Source organism: Canis lupus, chromosome 9 (genome assembly GCF_048164855.1).
Source record: "Canis lupus baileyi chromosome 9, mCanLup2.hap1, whole genome shotgun sequence".
Taxonomy (NCBI): Eukaryota; Metazoa; Chordata; class Mammalia; order Carnivora; family Canidae; genus Canis; species Canis lupus.
Genome location: NC_132846.1, coordinates 4,815,888 through 4,840,220, shown reverse-complemented (window position 1 = coordinate 4,840,220; position 24,333 = coordinate 4,815,888). Strand labels below are relative to the sequence as shown.

Sequence of the window (24,333 nt, the reverse complement as noted above, 5' to 3'; positions counted from 1 at the left end):
GGGGAAAAGAAATGGACTTAGAGACCAGGACAAAAGAGCAAGAGAGGGACACCTGGGTGGCTCAGCGGTTGACTGTCTGCCTTTGGCCCAGGGCATGATCCTGGAGTCCTGGGATCAAGTCCCACATCGGGCTCCTGCATGGAGTCTGCTTCTCTCTCTGCCTATCTCTCTCTCTCTCTCTCTCTCTCTCTCTCTCTGTCTCTCATGAATAAATAAATAAATAAATAAAATCTTAAAAAAAAAAAAAGAGCAAGAGAATCTTTTATGAGGAGGAGGGGAGATCAAATACCTTCCAGAAAGGCAGAGTATAGAGGAACCAGAGTGCAGGAAACTAGAAAGTGGAGCTCTCTTTCTGCTTTTGAGGTGCATATGAACTTCCATCTGCATGAAGACAGCATTCCTGACAGTTCTCTGGAAGTATAGCTCCTCTCATCTCTGTTTGTGTGAAAGTTCTGAGGATGTGGCCAAAAGTATCTAATGGCCTGGCCCTACCCCTTCTGCCCAGTAGTTCACATTAGCAAGAAAGCTGTTTGTAGTTCCAAGGCAAGAGAAACAACTGACCTTGTCCCCATAATACTGAGTCTAAGTCTTGCATCAACCAGGGGCGGGCCAAGGGGTGGGGTTAGTAGACCCTGACAGCTGGCCCTTCAGAAAGATAAAGTAGACTGGGGCCTAGTGACAAGCTGCAACTACTTTCTGGCACCATCTGGAGTATATTTTACTAAATGCTGTAGCTCAGAGGGGTGCGGTGGGAACTGGTTTAGTCCAACAGACTCATACACAAGGGAGAGAGCCTAGACCCTCCAGACACCGTGATGGTGGCACAATAGAGTCAGTACTAAGGGCAAATGCAAATATGTCATGGGAAGACTGGAGAAACCAGGAGGTCACACTAAAGTCCAACCAGTCTTTCTCCCTTCTTTTGCACAGGACCACACGGGAATCTTATTGGAGAGATAAGTATGTCTCCTGTTTTTAAAGACTAAGCCTTAGATGCTATGTTAATGGATGGATTGTCATCTCCCTAGGTCAAACCATTCTCAAGTCAGATCTGGACAGTTGAATGGCCTTCTAGTTGGCCACCCCCTAGACTCCCCTCTAATCTTATCTGACATGTTTTCCTAAGGTATCATTCAAATCCCGTGTCCTCTACTAAAAAACCTTGAAGGGCTACAAGATTAAACCCAAACCACCTTCTTCCCAGGCTGACATTTAAGGCCCATATACTCCAATCCTGATCCACCCACCACAACCTCTTTTCACACTATTCCTAACACATCTCACACACCTCCCCTTCATGTATTTCTTTCATCTATATTTTTTTAAAGATTTTATTTTGAAGTAATCTCTACATACAATGTGGGATTCGAACTTACAGCTCCAAGATCAAAAGTCACACATTCTACCGACTGAGCCAGCCAGGTGCCTCTCTCCTTCATCTGTTTGAATCCTGTCCTACAAAGCCTGGCTTAAGTGCCATCTATTCTGAAAACGCTTCCTGAGGATGGTCTGAGAGAAGGGGCGGCTGTTGGTTTGAGGGACGATGGGACCCAAGTGGTATTTAGGGATATGAATCCACACCTCCTTAGCAAGGCTTTTCTGGTCTCCCCACCTCACCCCAAGCTATACTGATCTCCTCTCTTACCTCTGAACCACAACACTGATCATTCCCCCACCACGCCCACTTTATTGAGATAAAATGGAAATATGACATTGTGAAAGTTTAAGGTATACACTGTGATGATTTGATACATGCATATATTGCAAAATGTTTACCACAATAAGGTTAGTTAACCTTCACTTTACATAATTAACCGTTTTTGTGGTGGTAGTGGTAACATCTAAAATCTGCTCTCTTAGCAACTTTCAAATATACAATAGAGCATCATTAGCTATTGGATCACAATGCTACACATTAGATTCCCAGAACTTATTCTTCCTGTAACTGGAAGTGTGTATGTACCCTTTGACCAGCATTTCCCCAGCTCCCCTACTCCACAACCCCCAGTAACTACCGATCTCCTCCCTGTTTCTATGGAGTTTAGCTTTGTTAGTTTTGACATGTAAGTAAGATCATATAGTATTTTTCTTTCTCTGTCTGACGTATATCTATATATACAGATACAATACGTATAGATAGATGATATACATATATCTATCTATCTAGAGAACTAATACAAGGTAAGTTGGAAACAGATTAAGGAAGGCCTTGAATGCTATGCTGAGGAGCTGAATTTTACAGAACATTTTAAAGCAGGCATGTGATAAGATTGAGAGGGTGTTTTAGGGTGCTGTGCAAAATAAATTAGAGAGTACAGTTTGAGCCCAGAAAATCAGGAAAATATTTCAGTAATTCAGGAGTAGGAAATAAGAAGTCAAAGGTGGTATCAGTTGCAATGAAAAAGAACGTCAGAAGCATTATAGAGGAAGAATCAACAGGAGTTGGCAACTTACTGAATGTGATAGAAAAGAAGAGGAGTTGTCAAAGATGGCCAAAACTTCAAATCTCTGCAACTGGAAGAACATTGTTGTCATCCTCTCATGGATTCACTTGGCAAGCATTTACTAAGTATACAGTGGGCACAAAGATGAATAGTAGAAAAATACCTGTCTTTAGAAACTCATAATCAAGTAGGAGACAAATGTACACTTACAGCCAGGCAAAATGTGAAAGCGTCTTAAGAAAGATACAAATGGGATGCCTCAAAAAAAAACAAAAAAACAAAAAAAAAAAAACAAATGGGATGCCTCAGTGGCTCAGTGGTTGAGCGTCTGCCTTCGGCTCAGGGTGTGATCCTGGGGTCCCAGGATCAAGCCCCGCATCTGGCTCCCTGCATGGAGCCTGCTTCTCCCTCTGCCTGTGTCTCTCATGAATAAATAAATGAAATCTTAAAGAAAAAAAGAAAGGTATAAATGCTATTAGTAGCAGTGTGAATGAACCACAGAGAAAATTCAGAAGGAGGACTAGTTGCATTGCAGGGGGGACCATAAAATAATACCTGCTCTATAAACAAAGGCACTCTGCATTTTCCACACCATCCAAGTGTGAGACGCAGATAAAGATCTTCTGCGTCATTACATTCTGATGGTTGGGCTTGGAAAAGGTTGCCAAATTTCAGCATTAAAAATACAACATATGCAGAGTCTGCTGGGGAAGAGGAGGGGCTGAGTTGGGCATCAGAGGAAAGTGGAATTTAGATATTGATGGATGTTGCTGCTGAAATCCAACAAGGAAGGCCAGACACTGACTTTATAGAACCTTAAAGCAGGACATAACATTTCATACGTTTGTCCACTTCCTTGTTTGTTATGGGTCCTAAAAGGGTTGAAAAATGAAGATGGGTGGAGAAAGGGAGAGACAATGATATATATACTACATTCCTGTATTAATAAAGAGCTTGTCTTAGCAAGCTTAAGTTAGAGAACCTCTTGGTACATCTTTATGAAGCATCAACCCTCCTCTAGGCTCTGAGATGGTAAATGAGTATTGACTCTGTTAGTCAGAGCTGAGTTGAGAACCTAGTTTGTGGATTAACTGATTCCCATACGTTTCCTTCTTTATTCGTCTGCCTTTTAGGCAATACATTACTTATTAGAATTTTCACCACAGTGTGGGAGTAAAGAGAATATTAAATCTTAAAAATTGGTTATGTTCCAGAATTTGAGTAGTGTGGCGATCAAACAAGACGCAGCATACACTTTTATCTTGTTGCAATTTTTTACCACAAAATACTGTAGTTTTAACTAACTTCACAGGACAGTGGCCTCAAAGTACATCATTATTTTACCGAGTATTACATGGTGCCCTTAAACAAAATGCCAACTTCAGTTGCGTTAATAGGATGCTAAAGCCGCACAGATGTAAAGTATTGCTTGGACACCAGGCAGGGCGGAGACGACTTGGAGTTAAAGATTCTGAAAGAATTTTCAACTAGTCACGCCCTTCTCAAAGATGGCCGGTCTCACTTCCCTCACGCAACACGGACGTTTCCAATCGCTTCCTATGACTTGGAGGTGAATTTAATCGAGTATTGCTTGCTTGACCAAAGTTAAGATGACAACAACATCCTTTTAATATTTAGAGGAAGTTAAGCCATTTATCCCCCCGCCCCCCCAATCGGTGAAAATAGTCCCTGGCGTCTGGCTCCTGTTTTTGGAGGCGTGGTTGCCAGGAGTTAAAATGGCTCCTCCCTGAGATACTTTTAATAGGAAGTGAAGCTGTGACGGCGAGGCGTTGCCCGGCGGCTCTCTGATAGGCCTTCTCGCAGGGAATTCCTTGTGCCCTTACTAGACATGGCGCTGGCCAGCGTGTTGGAGAGGCCGCTACCGGTGAACCGGCACGGTTATTTCGGACTCGGGGGTCGTGTGGATCTGCTGGATCTGGGTCCAGGGAGTCCCAGCGATGGGCTGAGCCTCGTCGCGCCCAACTGGGGTGTCGCGGAGGAGCCGGGAATCGAAATGCTTCATGGAACCACCACCCTGGCCTTCAAGGTGCGGACCCAACCGCCGCGCCGGGCAGAGACCCGTGCGCCTGAGCCCTTCCCGGGCTTCCAGCTGGACCGGAGCCCGCGGGGCCCGCGACCAGGAAACCTAGGGGGAGCCTCCCGACCCCGGTGGTTTCGCTGTCTCATTGCCCCAGAGGCCTCGGTTCTCGCTCTCTAGCCGTAGGACCGTGGGGCTGAGGTTAAGTGGGAGAAGAAACCGGGGGCTGCTTGGGGTGATTCCTGGGCAACCCCAGGTGGCTCCGGTCCAGGAAAGGGGAAGCCTCAGCAGCAATGAACATTGGCAGGGGAAAGGATGTTTAACCATTAACTTGCGATTTTGTAAACTAGGTCCCTGCTAGGCGAAGGTAACCCAAAAGCTATGTCATTTGAGGGGGAAGGTTGGTGGGAGGAAGCACTGTAGAAGGAGCCAGACGACCGGGATTCCTGATCCAGCTTTGCAGTAGCTAGCTCTGTGATCTTGGGCTAATCATTCGATCTCATTGAACATCTTTTCCTGATCTATAAAGTGAAATTGAAGTTAATACTGGTTATACCCATGTCGAGGGATCGATGTGAAACTTAGTTGATATTAATATGTGGAAAGCATTTTGTGAAGGGTAGAATGACAGAGATGTTCTGGGTTTCCACTGATGCAAAAAAGAAATGTGAAGGAGATCATTTCCGTGGTCTGATGTGGCCTGCTTTTGTGTTTTCCTCTGATCTTAACAGTTTCAACATGGAGTCATTGTTGCAGCGGACTCTCGGGCCACAGCGGGTGCCTATATAGCCTCCCAGACAGTAAAGAAGGTGATAGAGATCAATCCCTACCTGCTGGGCACCATGGCTGGGGGCGCAGCAGATTGCAGCTTCTGGGAGCGGCTATTGGCTCGGCAATGTCGAATCTATGAGCTCCGAAACAAGGAACGCATCTCCGTAGCAGCTGCCTCCAAGCTGCTTGCCAACATGGTGTATCAATATAAAGGCATGGGGCTGTCCATGGGCACCATGATCTGTGGCTGGGATAAGAGAGGCCCTGGTGAGTTAAGCCACAACCACATGGTTCTTGGGCTGGCACTAGAGAGGAGGGGTTGGATGAACAGGTGAATGAATGAAAGGGCTTTGTGTCAGTGCTGGCGATGTGTTGATTAGGTTCTCCGTCCTTTCTTCTCTTTATTCAAGGAGGTCACTACAGTGTAGGAGAGGGCATGGAGCTTAGACTAGCTGTGTCATTGACTACCCACATGACCTTACATGGGCTGCTCATTTTTCTAGCCAGTTTCATCATCTCTTACATTGGTTAAATGAGGTAATACACGTAAAGCATGTAGTGTCTGGCACATAATGTTTCTCCTTTCTCCCATAAAATAAGACTGACAAAGAGTGTATTTGAGAATTAAATTGGATAATAGACGTAAAAACTCCAGTCAGTGCTTTCTAACAAAAATATAATGCGAGTCACCTGTGTAATTTAAAATTATCTAATGGAGGGGGCCCCTGGCTGGCTCCGTCAGTGGAGCCTGTGACTCCTGATCTCAGGGTGGTGAGTTCAAGCTCCGTGTTGGGTGTAAAGCTTACTTATTATTTTCTTAAGACTTTATTTATTTATTCATGAGAGACACAGAGAGAGGCAGAGACACAGGCAGAGGGAGAAGCAGGCTCCCCGCAGGGAGTCCAACGTGAGACTCCATCCCTGAACTCCAAGATCATGCCCTGAGCCGAAAGCAGAGCTTAATTGCTCGCTGAGCCATCCAGGTGTCCCGGGTGTAGAGCTGACTTTAAAATAATAATAATAATAATAATAATAAGTAAATGACAATTTTTTAGAATTGTGTAATGGATATATTTAAAAAGTAAAAAGGGGGTATTTTAATGATTCGTTAATCCATAATATCATTTTGGCATGTGCATTAGCCCCATTTCAAGGGCTCAGTGTCACATGTTGCTGTAATTCTAATATACAGGAAGTTAGCTATTTCTCTTCCCCTTTTTCTTTTGGGGAGTCTTTGACCTAAAAGGGGCCTTTAGGGCTCATCCTTTCCTTACTTGATGGAATTACCCTAGGACCTTAGGTCCTATTCTGTCATCTCTGAAAATAAATTCCTTAAGCCTTTTTCTAGTATATAAAAACTTTGCCAGAAAGTTTAACCTTGCATCTGATGTCAGTTCCTTTTCAACCAGTTTGTTTGTTGTTGTTGTTGTTTTAAGTTATATTCATGTAACTAGTCACTACACCCAGTTTGGGGCTCAAACTCAAGACTCCAAGATCAAGAGTCGCACATTCCACAGACTAAACCAGCCTGGCACCTCAGCTTGTCAACCAGCTTTGGATGTCTCTTTAGTCTAGCTGGAATACATCTAGTTACTTTCTGTATAATTTTCCCCCTTGGTGCTTGAAAATAGTTATTCTTTCCTTTTGTTTTTGCTTCATTCATTCACCTGCTTACTGAGTGCCAAGTAAACAACTGGCAAGTGCCTCTGTCAAACAATTAGAGTATAACCAGCTCTTCTCCTTGCTTTGGAAACTATCGGTACACTACTCAGTGAAGAGTGAATGAGTTTAAAAAGCGGATGGGAGGGACGCCTGGGTGGCTCAGTGGTTGAGCGTCTGCCTTCTGCTCAGGGCGTGATTATGGGATCCCTGATGGCAGGGATCCCTGATGTGGAGCTCCCTGCAGGGAGCCTGCTTCTCCCTCTGCCTATGTCTCTGCCTCTCTTTGTGTCTCTCATGAATAAATAAAATCTTAAAAAAAAAAAAAAAAAGAAAAGAAAAATAAGAATAGTGATCCATAGAGCCAGAGAGCTAAACTAGAACCTCAGATGGTGAGCCTGTAGGCACGCTAGTGGCCATGGGACTGGGGCGGTTCGGGGGTGGGGTGCTAGTTTGAGGTAGGCCTTGAAATCCGTGAACCTGAAAACTGATAAGCATTTGGTTCTCCACCGGCTTGCTTTTGAATCACTGGAGAACTTAAAACACAAACCTCATACTTGTTCCCCACCCCAGACCAATTGAAAAAGAATACCTGAGGTAGGGATCTCTGGGTGGCGCAGCGGTTTGGCGCCTGCCTTTGGCCCAGGGCGCGATCCTGGAGACCCGGGATCGAATCCCACATCAGGCTCCCGGTGCATGGAGCCTGCTTCTCCCTCTGCCTATGTCTCTGCCTCTCTTTCTCTCTCTGTGACTATCATAAATAAATAAAAATAAAAAAAATAAAAATAAAAAACTAATTAAAAAAAAATACCTGAGGTAAGTCCTGGGTATCTTTTTTAAAAAGCTTCCTTAGATGATTCTGATGCTCAGTGAGAGATGGGAACCACTGAAATAGGAAGATTAATGATGCCATTGGCAGGCAGGATTTGTGAACATGGGAGGCAGTGTGGGCTGGTGGAGCAGGAGAGAGATGAGTTTGGTTGGTAGTAGAGAGCCACTGAAAGTATTTGAATCTGAACTTGGTGACAAAGGCATCCTGTTGGAAAGGTCCAGCAGGCAGTTGTAATTGATAAAAATGTAGTAAAATCTTTGTCTAAATTTTCATGTATTCTGAAAATTAGCTAATTTCTTCATAAAGGGCCAAGTCGTAAATAATGTAGGTTTGCAGGCCATATGGTCTTTGTCTTAACTACCTAACTCTCCTGCTTTAGCACAAAAGCAGTCATAAACAATATGTACACAAATGGGTATGGCTGTGTTCCAGTAAAACTTTATTTACAAAAACAGGCACTTGGCCTGGCCAACCCCTGATCTATACCAGCACTATCCAATAGAAATAAAATGTGAGCCATATGTGTAATTTTAAATTTTATAATAGGCACATTTAAAAAATTAAAGAAGTTAATTTTAATAATATATTTTACTTTGGAGCACCTGGGTGATGCAGTTAGGCATCTGATTCTTGGTTTGGGCTCAGGTTGTGATTTTGGGGTTGCACTCAGCCTGGGGTCTGCGTGGGATTCTCTGTCCCTCTGCCCTTCCACCCTGGGCGTGTGAGCACACACACACACGTGCTCTTTCTCTCCCTCTCTCAAATAAATTAATGAATCTTAGTATATGTGCTGCCAAAACAAGCACTAATAAATCTTAAAATAATAATTATAATATATTTTATTTTATAGAACCAAAATGTCATTTCAGCATGTGGTACCAGCTTCATTTCAAATACTCAGTGTACATGTCTAGTTGCTCCCATATTGGGCAGTGCAGGTCTTTGTGATATGATTTGGAACTCTTAGGCTCTCTCCTACTGTGTGATGTATGTCTTGTCCCCCAGATAGTCTAAACTTTGAGGGCTAGGATTGTTTTGGGGTATAAAAAAAATTTATTTGGGAGAGAGCGCACGAGCAGAGGTTGAGGGGCAGAGGGAAAGGGAAAAGCAGACTCCCTGCTGAACAGAGAGCCTGATGTGGGGCTCGATCCCAGGACCCTGGGATCATGACTTGAGCTGAAGGCTCCCACTGAACTACCCAAGCACCCCAGAGTTAGGATTGTTTTAAACATAATCTCCCACAGTGCCTGAAGTTCTGTGCTTGAAACCTAAGTCATTTAGATTATACTTGGTTTTTTTGTTATATAGCAAGGACAAGAATAATGAGAAGTGAGATGAGGTGTTACGTTGTAGAATCTAGGAATCTTAATATTCAAGCTTGCTTTCTTTCTTTCTTTCTTTCTTTCTTTCTTTCTTTCTTTCTTTCTTTCAGATTTTATCTATTTATTCATGAGAGACACAAAGAGAGGGTTAGAGACATAGGCAAAGGAACCTGATGCGGGACTCGTTCCCAGGACCCCAGGACCCGAGCCAAAAGCAGAATGCTCAACCACTGAACCACCCAGGTGCTCCACCCCCCTCTTCAGCTATTTTTAAGTAATTTTATAGAAGTGCTGTTTTCTTGTATATCTGTTGGTCTCTCCTGGGTTTCAAGAGGGAAGGAGAACTTTTCTCAGAGAATGAATTAGATGTCAAAAGGGATGGTCATTTTTTTCCTGCTAACTTCACCTCTCTTTCCAGGCCTCTACTATGTGGACAGTGAAGGAAACCGGATCTCGGGGGCCACCTTCTCTGTAGGTTCTGGCTCTGTGTATGCTTATGGGGTTATGGATCGGGGTTACTCCTATGACCTAGAGGTGGAACAGGCCTATGATCTGGCCCGTCGAGCCATCTACCAAGCCACCTATAGAGATGCCTACTCAGGAGGTGCAGTCAACCTCTACCATGTCCGGGAGGATGGCTGGATCCGAGTCTCCAGTGACAATGTAGCTGATCTACATGACAAATATAGTGGCTCTACCCCCTAAAGGAGGGTGGATGTGGCTCCTACCATTTCTTGGGGTGACTGTTGCTGATAATGTGGATACAGTTCCCCATCCTCTAATGGAGGGGTCCTCAGTTGTATTGATAATTTTTTTACGCTCTGGTGCCGTTGACCTCTATGTGTTACTAGTTGTTAATGACCTACTGCAGAAGTGATTATTTGTTTTACTTTCTTGGATGTTAACATTACACTACTTGACCTTAGCCTGTGTTGTGTCTTTTGTCCACACTGTCCCTCCTCCAAGCACTTTACAGCCAAATAAGCCAGGACAGTGGGAGGGCACTGACTGTAATTACAGGAAACAGTGGTGTGAAGACATTGTCTAGTGAATACATTAGCATCCCCACTCATGAAGCTAATAACAAAGGAGAAGGAGAGGGAGGAGGGAGACACTTCCCGATTCTGTTTGCAAAGAGATGAAAAGTTGATGAGGTGGAAAGATGCACAGGGCTATATGAGGAAGAGCTGCAGAAGAAAAGGCTCTCACCTTGCAGTGGGGGAGGGGAGGCCGGTGCTACACACAGCAGAAAGGTGAAGAGGGGGAGTCTTGAATCTTAAACCAATTGGGAGGGGAAGGTGAGTGTGAAAGCGGTGGTGACTGCAAGCTTGGTGATCCTTGTCCTTTTGGCTCTCTGATGTGCGTACATGTAGGGGACAAGTGGTGTTTGGTGGGCTTATAGCCTCCTGGACAGAAGGCAGCTCGGAATTGTCTCTGGAATGTGTGGGTGGGGAAGAGGCCCTGCTGAGAGAGCACTGGTTGATGTATCACACCCAGCACTGAGGAGGTCCCCAAGCTATGGTGGCAGCAGATGGCAGGGCCTTCTGTTCAAGAGGAGACGCAAGTGTAGGGGACTAAAGGAGGTTGGTGGGAAAGACCTGGGAGTGGAGGGTATAAACTGTACTGCTTTGGTTTTAGTGAGCAGGAAGGGGAAAAGTGGCTGGTAAGGGTGACAGCCCAGCATCCTATTTTGAGCTGAGGGGTTTGAGAAATCAAGGAGGTCAGGCTGCCTACTCCCCACCCCCCAACTCTATCTCTGCCCCCCAACTCTGTATCTTGGATGCCTTCCCTTCCCCCTCAGCCTCGTGCAGTCGAGTATTGATTGATGAGGGCTGTCAGCCAGGAACTGATAGAGCCTTGTTAATTGCATTTGTCAAATGCAGGGAAATTGGGAATTAGTGAGATTGGAGAAGGGAGTTTGGAAAACAAATGGCTCTGGTGCCTAAGGAGACTCATTTTGCTGAAAAAGTGCCCCAGGAGCCCCTGGAGTCAGGGAGCCGCCAGCAGGGGGACCTGGGCCTACTCTACGTTAGAGGGCAGGAGCCATCAGCCAGTGGTTGTTGGTTAGCTGTGTGAGACGCACAAGTCCAGTTGTCTGTCCTCGGATTCAGGATACTAGTTTGTACATCTTTGTTAAAAATTAGAGCCTTAGGGGCACCTGGCTGACCCCACTGAGTGAAGCATGTGATTCTTGATCTTGGGGTCATGAGTTTGAGCCCCACATTGGGTATCAAGCTTACTTAAAAAAATTTAGGGACAGCTGGGTGGCTCAGCGGTTGGGCGATTGCCTTCGGCTCAGGTCGTGATCCCCGAGACTCGGGATCAAGGCTCACATCAGGCTGTCTGCATGGAGCCTGCTTCTCCCCCTGCCTGTGTCTCTGCCTCTCTGTGTGTCTCTCATGCATAAATAAATCTTAAAAAAAAAAATTAGAACCTTAAAAAAATTCTTTTTTTATTTTATTTTTATTTTTTATTTATTCATGAGAGACAGAGAGAGAGACAGAGAGAGGCAGAGACACAGGCAGAGGGAGAAACAGGTTCCATGCAGAGAGCCTGATGTAGGACTCGATCCTGGGACTCCAGGACCATGCCCTGGGCCGAAGGCAGGCGCTAAACCGCTGAGCCACCCAGGGATCCCCGTTAAAAAAAAATTCTTAGGAGAAATTCTAACACCTGAAAGAAATAGAATCAGGTTGAAATAGAGTTGAGGGGGTCCAGAGCCTCAACCACTGAGCCTCCTCCTCCATGAAGCCACATTCCATACCACCACCTCCTCACCTCCACACCATTAGGTATACATACTTCCTGGTACATTTTGGACCCAAAGGAACACAATTTGAAAATTACTGCCCTGGGAAATAACCCCAAGGGTGGAAAGAGAGTTGAAGGTTGGAATTCTTTTACATAAATGAGCATAGGACTCCCCAGCTCATGAAAGAAAAACTAAGTCTAGAGAGAAAAGATGGTCTTGAAACAATGCTACCCTTGCCTGATTTCTGTATCACCCCTAGCTTTGGCGGCAGTCTTGCTGTTTGATGGAAGCACCTATTCTGCACTGGCTGAGTCCTTACATTCAGGCAAGAAAATATACAACCGTCAGTCCCATGTTCTGTTCTGCATATGCCTGTTTCTCTTCCATCCTGGACCTCAAAAAAAGAAAGAATTCATAAGAGATTGATTTGTGGTAGGTCTTCTGGAAAGAAAATAGAGCAGAGGTGGAGGAAAACTGCAAGCATCTAGGCCCACTCACACCCACCCTGTGCAGTTGTGGCTTCTTGCTGCTGAGGGCTGGTGGGGCGCCAGCTTCACATTGATGTGTGTCTCCGCTGTGAGGGAATGATGGATGCTGCACAGCATTGGAGAGATCCTGTCGAGTGAAGTGGACCAGTTCAGGGACTCCCATCAGATTTGTTTCCCAGTGCAGTCCTCTTGACAAAGGATGATGGAAAAGAAATTGCCTTAAATAGCTAGAAGATTAATTTCTCCCAGCAGTTCCCAGGTGTCCACAGGACAGGACTCTTTAAGTGATGTCTGACAGTTTTCCTCCTTCTAACAGATAGCTCAGTGACACCAAAATCTGACTCCTCCGGGTAGGTAATGGGACTAATCTGATTAAAGAGAGAGCAAACACTCTTTGAGGCCTTGTGTTTTTTCTTGCTAGCAGGGAATGCTGTGGGTTGAAGGCAGATGAGCCTCATAGCATCTCCACACTAGGTAAGGGAGGGCTATAGGGAGAATGTACAGGAGGGAAAAGGAAAAGATAGGCGAGGACATGAGGGAGGAGGAAAAAGGGCACAATGAAAGGAAATCAGGGACTGGAGCGTAATAGTTACTGAGTGTTCCCTCTTTAGGCAAAACCAGAAGGTCAATGTCTCTTGATATCCTCCTCAGCTCGCAAATGAGAAAACTGTCAAAGCCATTTGGGGAGTGGAAGTTTACATCCTTTGAGGGAAAATAAAACAACTGATTTATTCTGGTCCATGGATTCTATGTGGTCTGTTAGGGGAGAGATGCAAGAAGTGGGATGAAAAAGGAGTAAGGTAAAAAAAAAAAAATCTGGAGGGAAACTCAGAGGACCGGGGAGCATCTCCCCTGTGTCAGGCTGTCAGGAGGATGATTGGGTCAATGAAGGATTTACACGAGCGTATCTAATCTGGAAGGTACAGTTAGGGATTTTTATGTTATTTTTATTTGTTTCCCTAGAAGAGCCCCTCCTGCCAGGGCTGTAACAGGAGCTGAAGTACTTTGAAACTGACCAGCAAAAAATTAAAAAAAAAAAAAAATTGAAACTGACTAGCAGCAGTGATCTCAGGACATGATTAAGTGCTTTATGATCAAAATATGTGTAGATTGCAGCCCAGTATCTCTGCTGTATTTTTTTGTTTGTTTTCAGAATTCTAGCTTTCCCTTCAGGAAGCCAGGATCATATTGGGAAAGCCTTAATTATAGCAGGCAAGGGGAGAGAGCACACGCAGCATCAGAACTGCCCCAATCAGCAGCTGCTGCCACCTCCCATCTGACCCTGGCCGGCCCTCCCCCCAGGCCCCTGCCTCCCGTCCACTGATTCTCCACATTCCTGCAGTGCTCCTGGGCCTGGCCTCCAGGCTAGGTTCTTGGTTCCAGGGACTATGCCCCACCGAAGCATTTCAATAAAAGCCATTTCTAAAATGTCCTGTTCACAGTTGTTAGTGGGTCAGGCAGAAGAAATTCTACCCACATCAGCTTCTTGGGTTTATTTAACCCAACTCCTTTCTCCCTAAAGCTTCTGCCTCGGATTTGGGTGCCAAGCCTAACTTGATACTTAACCCTTTATAATCCAGATTCTGTCATCAGCCATGAATATCTGACCCAGTTTTTTTTTTTTTTTTTTTTTTTTAAGATTTTATTTATTTATTCATGAGAGACACAGAGAAGGAGGCTTTCTGCAGGGAGGCTGATGCAGGATTCCATCCCCAGACCCCCGGATCACATCACACCCTGAGCTCAGATGCTCCACCACTGAGCTACCCAGGCATCCAGACCCAGTTTATTTGAAGGGAAATAAGACACCATGGATTCCACCTCTTCTGGTGCCCTCCTCTCTGGTCCCCACCCCATCTTCAGTGGCTGCCCTGTCTCTCTATTCTCCCTTTGCTCAATTCCATGTTTTCTCTCTGTCCTCTTTGGGAAAATTCCCTTTTCTTTCCTCCACAGTAAAACCAATCAGTCAGTCGACCAAGTGGTGCTGTGGGCTTTTCTTTCTTTCTTCTTTTCTTTTCTTTTCTTTTCTTTCTTTTTTTTTTTTTTTTTTGTGGGCTTTAATGTAACAAGAAAAGGTTATCACTAGCTGTGGGGTACCCCAAATGCTGGTATTGCAGAGTGAAACACGGAACGAGAGAATGTGACCTAGAGAGAACCAGAGACAGATGAGCGAAGGAGAAACCGCACGTCCTAGGCTGCAAGAGAGAGTGAGCAAAGTGGAGAGGGAGACTCACATGGCAAGGGGGATGGCAGGAGACAGTGATGGGCAGAGCAGCACTGTGGAAGGGGGGATGGAGACTCCGAAGGACAATTATCGAGAGACCGGGCAGAGAAACGGGGAGGAAGGAAGCAGCTAGAAGCTAATGTACAATGAAACATGTCCCCCTGGAGACAGATAATTTCTCCAGCCATACATAATGAACACGTGGCCCTCTGTGTGTTGCCCCTGTACTGTCACAGTCGCTTACATCCCACAAGAATCTCCATGTCTACCCTGCTCAGGCAAGGTTGGGAAGAAGGTTTGAGCCCTCAGAACCACCTTCTCAACCCAGCCAGACCAAAGACAAGAAAGTAGAACTCCATCTCACAAGAAGAGCAGGGTGAGTGAGGCAAGATCATAGATCCAGTACCTTTTACCTTTTTACTTTTAGGTTCAGGGAGAGATCCTCTCTTCCTTGGGCTCTATACCCCCATCACACATGCATAACTCATCCCATTTTTTCTGTAATGCCCGCAGGTCAGGGCCATGGCTGTTCAAATGGAGAGAAGAAGGCCACAGACTCCCAGAAAGACAGGAATAGCAGGTGCTCTCAGTGGGAAGGAATAAGTAGCTCCAAGGAGGAATTTGTGCAAAACAGAAGGGACGAAAGTCAAGGGGATATTTTTACAACTACTACAGCTCTTTTCCCAGCCTAGCCTCAATACCACCGCTGTCCCAAGGACATTGTATGTTCAAAGCTTCCCCATGCATCCAGAGTCTCACACAATACAGAGGCTCTTCTTGCATGGTAGCTCATCTCCAGTGATGATATGTGGTGGTGACTGATCAGAGGGAGTCCAGTGAGCACCAGGATTCTGTGGGAGGGCTCATAATCACCCCGTGTCTTGAGTCCTGAGGCTGCGCCCCCAGCTTAAGCTCTGGAAAAGAAAGCAGTGGAGCATTTTATTTTATTTATTTTTAGATTTTATTTATCTATTCATGAGAGACACAGAGAGTCAGAGCCTTGTGGAGAGCCCAATGCAGGGCTCAATCCCAGGACCCTGGGTTCACGACCTGAGCGGAAGGCAGATGCTCAACCACTGAGTCACCCAGGTGCCCCGCAGTGGAGCATTTTAAACCAGAACAACAGATTAAACATAGTCCCATAGTAGCCCCCAAAGAAGCCAACTACAGAAAGGTGGCTCAGCCTTGAGTCAGTAGAGCGTCAGTGTGGTCTGTGGAGAGGGGTAGCTGGGTTGCCCCAACTCATGTAAACAGTCACATGGAAGAGCACTTCTGTAGGGTCTCTGGTTATTTTGTGATATGTTTGTCTTCCTTTCAGTCAGACATGTACTGTACTGAACTTTTGTTTGTTCCCCGTGTCTAGCATGGTACAGGCTACTCAGCAGAGATAATATAATACATACATTTTAATGAATAAATGAAGGAAGGACTTTACTATGTGATTCTTCTTTACCCTTCTCAGAACTGTGACTCCCTGTAATTGTTGAATTCCAAGATGCTGTTTGCTGCTCTTTTTTTTTTTTAATTATTTATTTATTTATGATAGTCACACAGAGAGAGAGAGAGAGAGAGAGGCAGAGACATAGGCAGAGGGAGAAGCAGGCTCCATGCACCAGGAGCCCGACGTGGGATTCGATCCCGGGTCTCCAGGATTGCGCCCTGGGCCAAAGGCAGGCGCTAAACCGCTGCGCTACCCAGGGTTCCCTTGTTTGCTGCTCTTAAGCGTATTTTGAAACATACTAATTTTTTAAAAAGCTTTTATTTATCTATTTGAGAGAGGAGGAGAGAGGGACCGAGGAAAAGGGAGAGAGAATCTGAGCACAGAGCCCAAAAATAGGGCTCCATCTCACTACTCATGAGGTCATGACCTGAGCCGATACCAAGAGTCTGATTCTTTTTTTTTTTTTAATATTTCATTTATTTATTCATGATAGACACAGAGAGAGAAAGAGAGAGAGAGAGGCAGAGAGAGAAGCAGGCTCCATGCAGGGAGCCCGACGTGGGACTCGATCCCCGGTCTCCAGGATCGTGTCCTGGGCCAAAGGCAGGCGCTAAACCGCTGCGCCACCCAGGGATTCCCCCACAAGAGTCTGATTCTTAACCGACTGAGCTACTCAGGTGCCCCTAATTTTTTAAATTAAGAGATAATTACTGGCTTGGAGAATTTTTTTTTTAAGATTTTATTTATTTATTCATGAAAGAGAGAGAGAGGCAGAGACACAGGCAGAGGGAGAAGCAGGCTCCATGCTGGGAGCCCAATGAGGGAATCGATTCCAGGACCCTGAGATCACTCCCCCAGCCAAAGGCAGATGCTCAACCACTGAGCCACCCAGTCGTCCCTGTTTGGAGAATTTTTTTTTTTTTTTGGAGAATTTTTTAAAAATGTTATGCTACCTCTGCTTATAAATGAAGACAACTGTCATAAAGAGCAGTTTTAATTTTTTTTTATTTTTAAGTAATCTCTACACCCAACATGGGTCTTGAACTCACAACCCCAACATCAAGAGTCTGCACTCTGTACTAACTGAGCCAGGCAGGTGCCCCATGAAAAGCAGGTTTAAGGAGCAGTCCTGCCCATTCCCACCTTGCCCAGATTCTGCACTCCTGCTATCTTTCTCTTCAAATGATAGCATTAGTCTCACACAAAATATGGTCAGGCCCTGAGAATTGAGCTCCTGGGGTAGCTCTGTAGGGTATCTCTCTCTTAGCATGTGTTGTTTTGTTGTTTTCCATTAAACCAATGGGCAGAGGCTTAGCAGATACTCAAGTCTGGTCCCTGGATGTCAGGTGCATGAGTGAGTTGCTCTTTACAAGAGAAGGATTAATCGATGGTGAAAGGGAGGTTCATGTATCACCAACCCCCACACATTAAAAACAAAAGCCACTTTTCATTGGGCTTTGGCTTTTTTCACAATCTAGATTTGTCACTACTTGTTCTTCCTCATGTTTAAAAACATTCTAGGTGGTACTCATTCACATGCACTTTTGAATTTTCTGAGACATTATAACAAAGTCTAAAATAAATCTGGGAAGGCTGGAGTTTGTGAGACTACTTCCTTGACTCAGGAGCTGAATCTAAATATCTAATGCAAAAACATGATCTGTTTTTATTATTTTTTAAATTTTGAAGTGTTTCAAGACCAGAAAAGTTGAAAGAATGCTATAACGAATACCCATGTACTCTTCATACAGGTTCGCTAATTGATATCATTTTGCCACATTTGCGTTATCTCTATATGCATATATCAATTTGTTAATATATATTTTACTGAATCATTTGAAAGTTAAGAGATCATGACATTTTGCCCCTAAATGTGTCTCTTAAGAACTAAGATATTCTCCTATGAAACTACAATACCACACCAAGAAATTTAACATTGATATAATCATATTACCATATGTCCATATTCAGATTCCTCATTTGTTTACATAATGCCCATAATAGTTTTTTTTTCCTGATCCGGAAGTCACATCACATTCAATTGTCATATCTTTTTAGTTTAATTAAGAATAGGCTCCCATATTTGTATATACATGTCTTTTATAACACACTTTTATATATATATTTTTTAAGATTTTATTTATTTATTCATGAGAGAGACACAGAGAGAGAGAGAGAGGCAGAGACACAGGCAGAGGAAGAAGCAGAGGGAGAAGCAGGCTCTGTGCAGGGAGCCCGATGTGGGACTCGATCCCGGGACTCCAGGATCATGCCCTGAGCCGAAGGCAGGCGCTAAACCACCGAGCCACCCAGGGATCCCCCACTTATACTTTTATAGCATTTATCCAGGCCATCATCTGTCATGTGCAGTCTGGATTTGTCTGATTGTTTCCTCTTTTTTTTTTTTTTTTAAGATATTATTTATTTATTCACGAGAGACACAGAGAGAGAGAGAGAGGCAGAGACACAGGCAGAGGCAGAAGCAGGCTCCATGCAGGGAGCCTGATGTGGGACTGGATCCTGGGACTCCAGGATCATGCCCTGAGCCACCCAGGGATCCCTGATTGTTTCCTACTGATTAGATTCAGGTTAAATATTCTTAGCAAGAGTAGTACCTAAGTGATACTGTATATTTTCCATTGTATCACTGTCAGGAGGCACATGTCAGTTTGTTATATTACTGGTGATGTGAAGTTTCTCTGCTAGATTTCTCTACTGTTTGCCCTTTGTAATTAATTAGTAAACTAATAATTAGTAGAGTGATTATTTGAAATCATGTGAATGAATACTCTGTTCTCTGACAATTTTGCACCCCCAGTGGATTTAGCGACCATTGATTATCCTTCCTGAAACCATTTTTTGCATTGGTGGTTGCCAAACGCTAGTTTTTCAATTTCTGTCATTTCTTCTACATGCATTAACTATTTAATTAAATTTATTTATTTATTTATTTATTTATTTATTTATTTATTTATTCATAGAGAGAGAGAGAGAGGCAGAGACACAAGCAGAGGGAGTAGCAGTCACCATGCAGAGAGCCCGACGTGGGACTCCATCCAGGGTCTCCAGGATCACACCCCGGGCCGCGGGCAGTGGTTTAGCTAAACCACTAAACCACTGCGCCACTAGGGCTGCCCTGTCATTTTTTTTTTTTTTTAAGATTTAAGATTTTTAAAGATTTTTTAAAGATTTTTAAAGATTTTATTTATTTATTTGACACACAGAGAGAGTGTGTGTAAGTAGGCAGAGCGGCAGGCAAAGGGAGAAGGAGAAGCAAGCCCTCCCCAGTGGAGAGCTGGATGCAAGGCTCTATCCCAGGACCCTGGGATCATGCCCTGAGCCCAAGGCAGACACTTAACTGACTGAGCCACCCAGGTGCCCCAGCATTTATCTTTTTTCTCCTCTTCTTTCTCATTCTCCTACGTTTTCACATTTATCTATATTTAGTTTTTTTTTGCATTTTTGATATTTATTTTTTTTATTGATTTCCAAGAAAGATTTCCAGGCTATTTATACAATTTCCTTTGCATTCATTTTTTTAAAAGATTTTATTTATTTATTCATGAGAGACACAGAGAGAGGCAGAGACACAGACAGAGGGAGAAGCAGGCTCCCTGTGGGGAGCCCTATGTGGGGACTGGATCCTGGGACCGGCCGGGGATCATGCCGTGAGCCCTGAGCCAAAGGCAGATGCTCGACTGCTGAGCCATCCAGGCGTCCCTCTGCATTTCATAATCAGTCTGATACAGACATTTTTTTCCCTTTAAAATTTAATCTGCCTTCACTCCTGCTACAGCATAACAGTTCCTTGAGTACAGTTCTTTGCTGCCTGTCTGTCTTCTCTTTTCCTTTACATTATCTTCCACCTTTCAGTAGCTTCTTTCATGTCTCCAAACCTCAACTCTCTCAGACACTTCCCTCTCCAGTGCCTCTGAGGACACAATCTCAACTGACTCTGGGATTTCCTTCCACTACTGTTTTAAAATGCTCTCGGGTGTGTTAATGAATGACTATTGGAAGTAGCTTCCTGGCCCCACTTTAGGGAAAGTTAGATTTCACTGTATGGGCAGTTCCCATGGGATCTTACTGAACAGAAATAGCTTAAAATAAAGAGATCTGCTTGATTCAAAGCCAAATGAGCAGCTTTTCCTCAATTGACAAATCATCTGTAAAGTTTAGCATTTGAAATCTCCAATGTTTTGGAGTTTAAAATTGTAATTTTTTTACGTGAAAAAGATGCATTTTCTTTCTATTCTCATTATCTAATAGCCCCAAAATGCTTTACTCAAACTTTCTACCAAAGATTCCGCTATGACCATAGGGGAAAAAGGAAACGTAAAAAGAAATGGCTTTTCCAACTTAATTCTGGCCTTTGTAGAAATAGACTCATAATTTACAATGTGTCCCAGGAGAGGTGCCTGGATGGCTCAGTTGGTTAAACAGCTGACTCTTGATTTGGGCTCAGGTCATATCTCAAGATCAAGAGATCAAGCCCTGGGCTGGGCTCTGCACTGGACACAGAGGCTGCTTAGGATTCTCTCTCTCCCACGTACCCCCCACTCTAAAAGAAAAAAAAAAAAAAATATATATATATATATATATTTTTTTTTTTTTTTATATATTGGGATATATATATATCCCAAGAGACATTGGTGGGGCAGTGGTATGAACATTCTAATGATCCTTAGAGGGAAGACAGCTTATCTTTCATGGACTCAGAACAGAAGACCAAAAGAGGGTAACATAGAAAGGCAGAGTGGATTTCAATTTAGGCAGAGACTAAAGGTCCAGAAGTCAGGAGGCCTGGATTCAACTTCGGACTCCACCACTTAGTGACCTCAGTGACCTTGAAGTAAATTACCTTCCCTGTCCGTTTTCTCATTAGTGAAAGAGACAGTGTAATAGTACTTACCTCATTGAATTGATTAAATGAGAGAGTGCCTGGCATCAAGTAAACCTTCAATAAATGTCGATTATAGTAATTGTTGCTAACAATTGTTTCCTTCATCCTAACATTTTGAAAATGTTCACCTGTATGTTTGCAGATATAAGATGTTATAGTAGGGGTGCCCAGTTAAGGATCTGACTTTTTTTTTTTTTTTTTTTAAGATTTTATTTATTAGAGAGAGAGAGAGAGAGAGAGAACATGAGCAGTGGGAGGGGCAGAGGGAGAGGGTGAGAGGCAGACTCTGTTGAGTATGAAGCCCAACATGGAGTTTGATTGATCCCAGGACCCTGAGATTATGATCTGAGCCAAAGTCAGATGTTTAACCAACTGAGCTACCCAGACACCACATGATATCTGACTCTTGATCTCAGCTCAGGTCTTGATCTCAGGGTCATGAGTTCAAGTCCCATGTTGGGCTCCAAGCTGGGAATGGAGCCTACTTAAAATAATAACAATAATAATAATAATAATAATAATAATAATAATAATAATAGGGCAGCCCCCGTGGCGCAGCGGCTTAGCACCGCCTGCAGCCCAGGGCGTGATCCTGGAGACCTTGGATCGAGTCCCACATTGGGCTCTCTGCATGGAGCCTGCTTCTCTCTCTGCCTCTCTCTCTCTCTCTGTCTCTATGATTAATCAATAAAATCTTTTAAAAAAATAATAATAATAAATATTTTCCTAGTGATTTCCTAGCTGGCTTGTATTATTAAAAAAAATTGGGATGAGGGGAGTATCTGGGTGGCTTAGTCGGTTAAGTGTCTGCCTTGAGCTTGGGTATGATCCTGGGGTCCTGGGATCTATCCCCACATTGGGCTCCCTGCTTAGTGGGGAATCTGCTTCACCCTCTCCTTCTCTGTGTGCTCTCTCAAATAAATAAATAAAATCTTAAAACAAATTTTTAAAAATCTTTTTATTTATTCATGAGAGACACACACAGAGAGAAGAAAAGACACAGGCAGAGGGAGAAGCTGGCTCCTCACAGGGAGCCGAGTTGTGGGACCCAATCCTGGATCCCAGCATCACACCCTGATCCGAAGGCAGACACTCATCTGCTGAGCCACCCTGGTGTGCCTTAAAAAATTTTTTAATGAAAAATATGGGAAAAGAAACAGAAAATCTATAACCCTTAGGAATATAAACACTGCTGGGATGCCTGGGTGACACAGTGGGTTAAGCATCCAACTCTTAATTTCAGCTCAGGTCATGATCTCACTGTTGTGAGTTTGAGCCCCACGTCAGGCTCTGCACTCTGTGAGGGGTCTGTTTCAGATTCTCTCCCTCTCTCCTTCCCACTCACTCTCTCAAATAAACAAAATCTTGCTAAATATATAAATAGAATAAAATCTATAATATGAGGGGCACCTGGCTGGCTCAGTCAGAGGAGCATGTAAATCTAGATTACTTAAAAAAAAAAAATCTTAAAAAATAAAAAATAAAAAATAAAAGCTATGCTGTGGAGCCAGTGAGGCATAATAACTAAGAACTTGGGCTATGGAACTAGATTTTCTGGGTTCAGATCCCAGATCTACCTCTTATTACCTGTATAACCTTAAGTCACATTATTACAAATGGTCCCTGACATAGGTTTTTTGTTTTGTTTTGTTTTTACTTTACAATGGTATAAAAGTAATACACATTTAGTAGAAACCATACTCAGAATTTTGAATTTTGCTCTTGTCTGGGGCTAGTGATACGTGGTCATGATGCTGGGCAGAGGCAGTGAGCCACAGCTCCCAAGCAGCCAAGCTATCACAAGGATAAACCAATACACTTACAACCATTTTGTTTTTCACTTTTGGTACAGTATTCAATAAATTACATGAGATAGTCAACTCTTATTATAAAAAGGATTGTGGTAGATGATATTGCCCAACTATAGGCTAATTTAAATGTTCCAGGGACTTTTTAGTATATGTGCTGCTGAAGCAAGCACTCCAGGCACTTTTAAGGTAGGCTAGACTAAGCTATGAGGTTCAGGAGGTTAGGTATATTAAAATCACTTCCATCTTAGTATTTTCAACTTAGGATAGGTTCACCAGGAGGTGACACCATCGTAAGTTGAGAAAGATCTGTATACCTATCTGTACTTGAATCTCTAATATAAAATGGGAATAGGGGGACACCTGGGTGGCTCAGTGGTTGAGCATTTGCCTTCAGCTCAGGGTGTGGTCCTGGGGTCCTGGGATAGATTCCTGCTTCAGGGTCTCTGTAGGGAGCCTGCTTCTCCCTCTGCCTACATCTCTGCCTCTTTCTGTGTATCTCTCATGAATAAATAAATAAATAAAATATTTTAAAATAAATAAATTAATAAATAAAATGGGGATGGGGTATCTGGTTGGCTCAGTTTGTAGAGCATGCAACTTTTTTTTTTTTTTTTTTTTTTTTAATGATAGTCACAGAGAGAGAGAGAGAGGCAGAGGGAGAAGCAGGCTCCATGCACCGGGAGCCCAACGTGGGATTCGATCTCGGGTCTCCAGGATCGCACCCTGGGCCAAAGGCAGGCGCCAAACCGCTGTGCCACCCAGGGATCCTGAGCATGCAACTTTTAATCTCAGGGTCATTAGTTCAAGTCCCATGTTGAGGGTAAAGCCTACTTAAAATAAAAAGAGAGAGAGGAAAAATATATTATAAAATGAGGGAAAAAATAAAATGAGGAAAATCATAGTAACTCCTCATTACTGTGGAGATAAATAAATTAAATTATTTAATTTATAAATAAATTAATATTTATGAAGTGTTCAGAACAATCCTTGCACAGTAAGTGCTCATGAATGGTTACTATAGAAGACACATTCTTGTTGTGGGATCTGAGTTTCAAAATCTGTGTCTTAGCTAGAAGAAAACTCACTCATTTAATTATAAATGATTTTTTCCCCCAGTGCTTACCAAATGTCTACAATTATGCCAGCTGCTGCAGTAAGAACTAAACCACCACCACCAGTTCCTGAATGGAAAAAGAAAGTTGAAGATACGATCTCTGATCTCAGTTTACTAGTGAGAAATCGCTAAAGTATGTGAAACAATCAAGGTGCTGCTAACCCGAGAAAGCCTGAAGTTCATGCTGATAGGAAAGAAGCAAGTGGTCTGTGTTGACTGAAAGAGCTGAGGAAGCATGCATAAAAACGGACCTGTCGGAGAAGAGGAAACAGGCTTTATTCCGAGCAGACAGGACCACTTGAGCAAGGGAATAAATAATTCGGGGCTGAAAGGGTGAGGGCAGTGGGAATAAGGAGCAAATGAGGGAGTGGGACCAGATCATGGCCACCAGGTCGTCACGCAAGGGGTGCCGCTTTAGGTTCTTGGGAATGCTACGTCAGCTGGGTAGGGCAAAACTGGAGATTCGACGCCGAAAGTCTAAGACGATGTTGGTCTTGCACCTTGCTTGAAATGTTTGTTTCACGTAAAGGTGGG

General features: G+C 43.7%; 1 protein-coding gene across 1 annotated transcript; it reads left to right on the top strand.

The window, feature by feature from the left end:
* The first annotated feature begins 4,233 nt into the window (after positions 1-4,233).
* Positions 4,234-9,991, top strand: PSMB5 (proteasome 20S subunit beta 5). Its single transcript, XM_072837889.1, has 3 exons — positions 4,234-4,491; positions 5,214-5,520; positions 9,485-9,991. Exons 1-3 carry the CDS (start codon positions 4,294-4,296, stop codon positions 9,769-9,771), a joined length of 792 nt encoding a protein of 263 aa, XP_072693990.1. The 5' UTR covers positions 4,234-4,293; the 3' UTR covers positions 9,772-9,991.
* Positions 9,992-24,333: the final 14,342 nt, after the last annotated feature.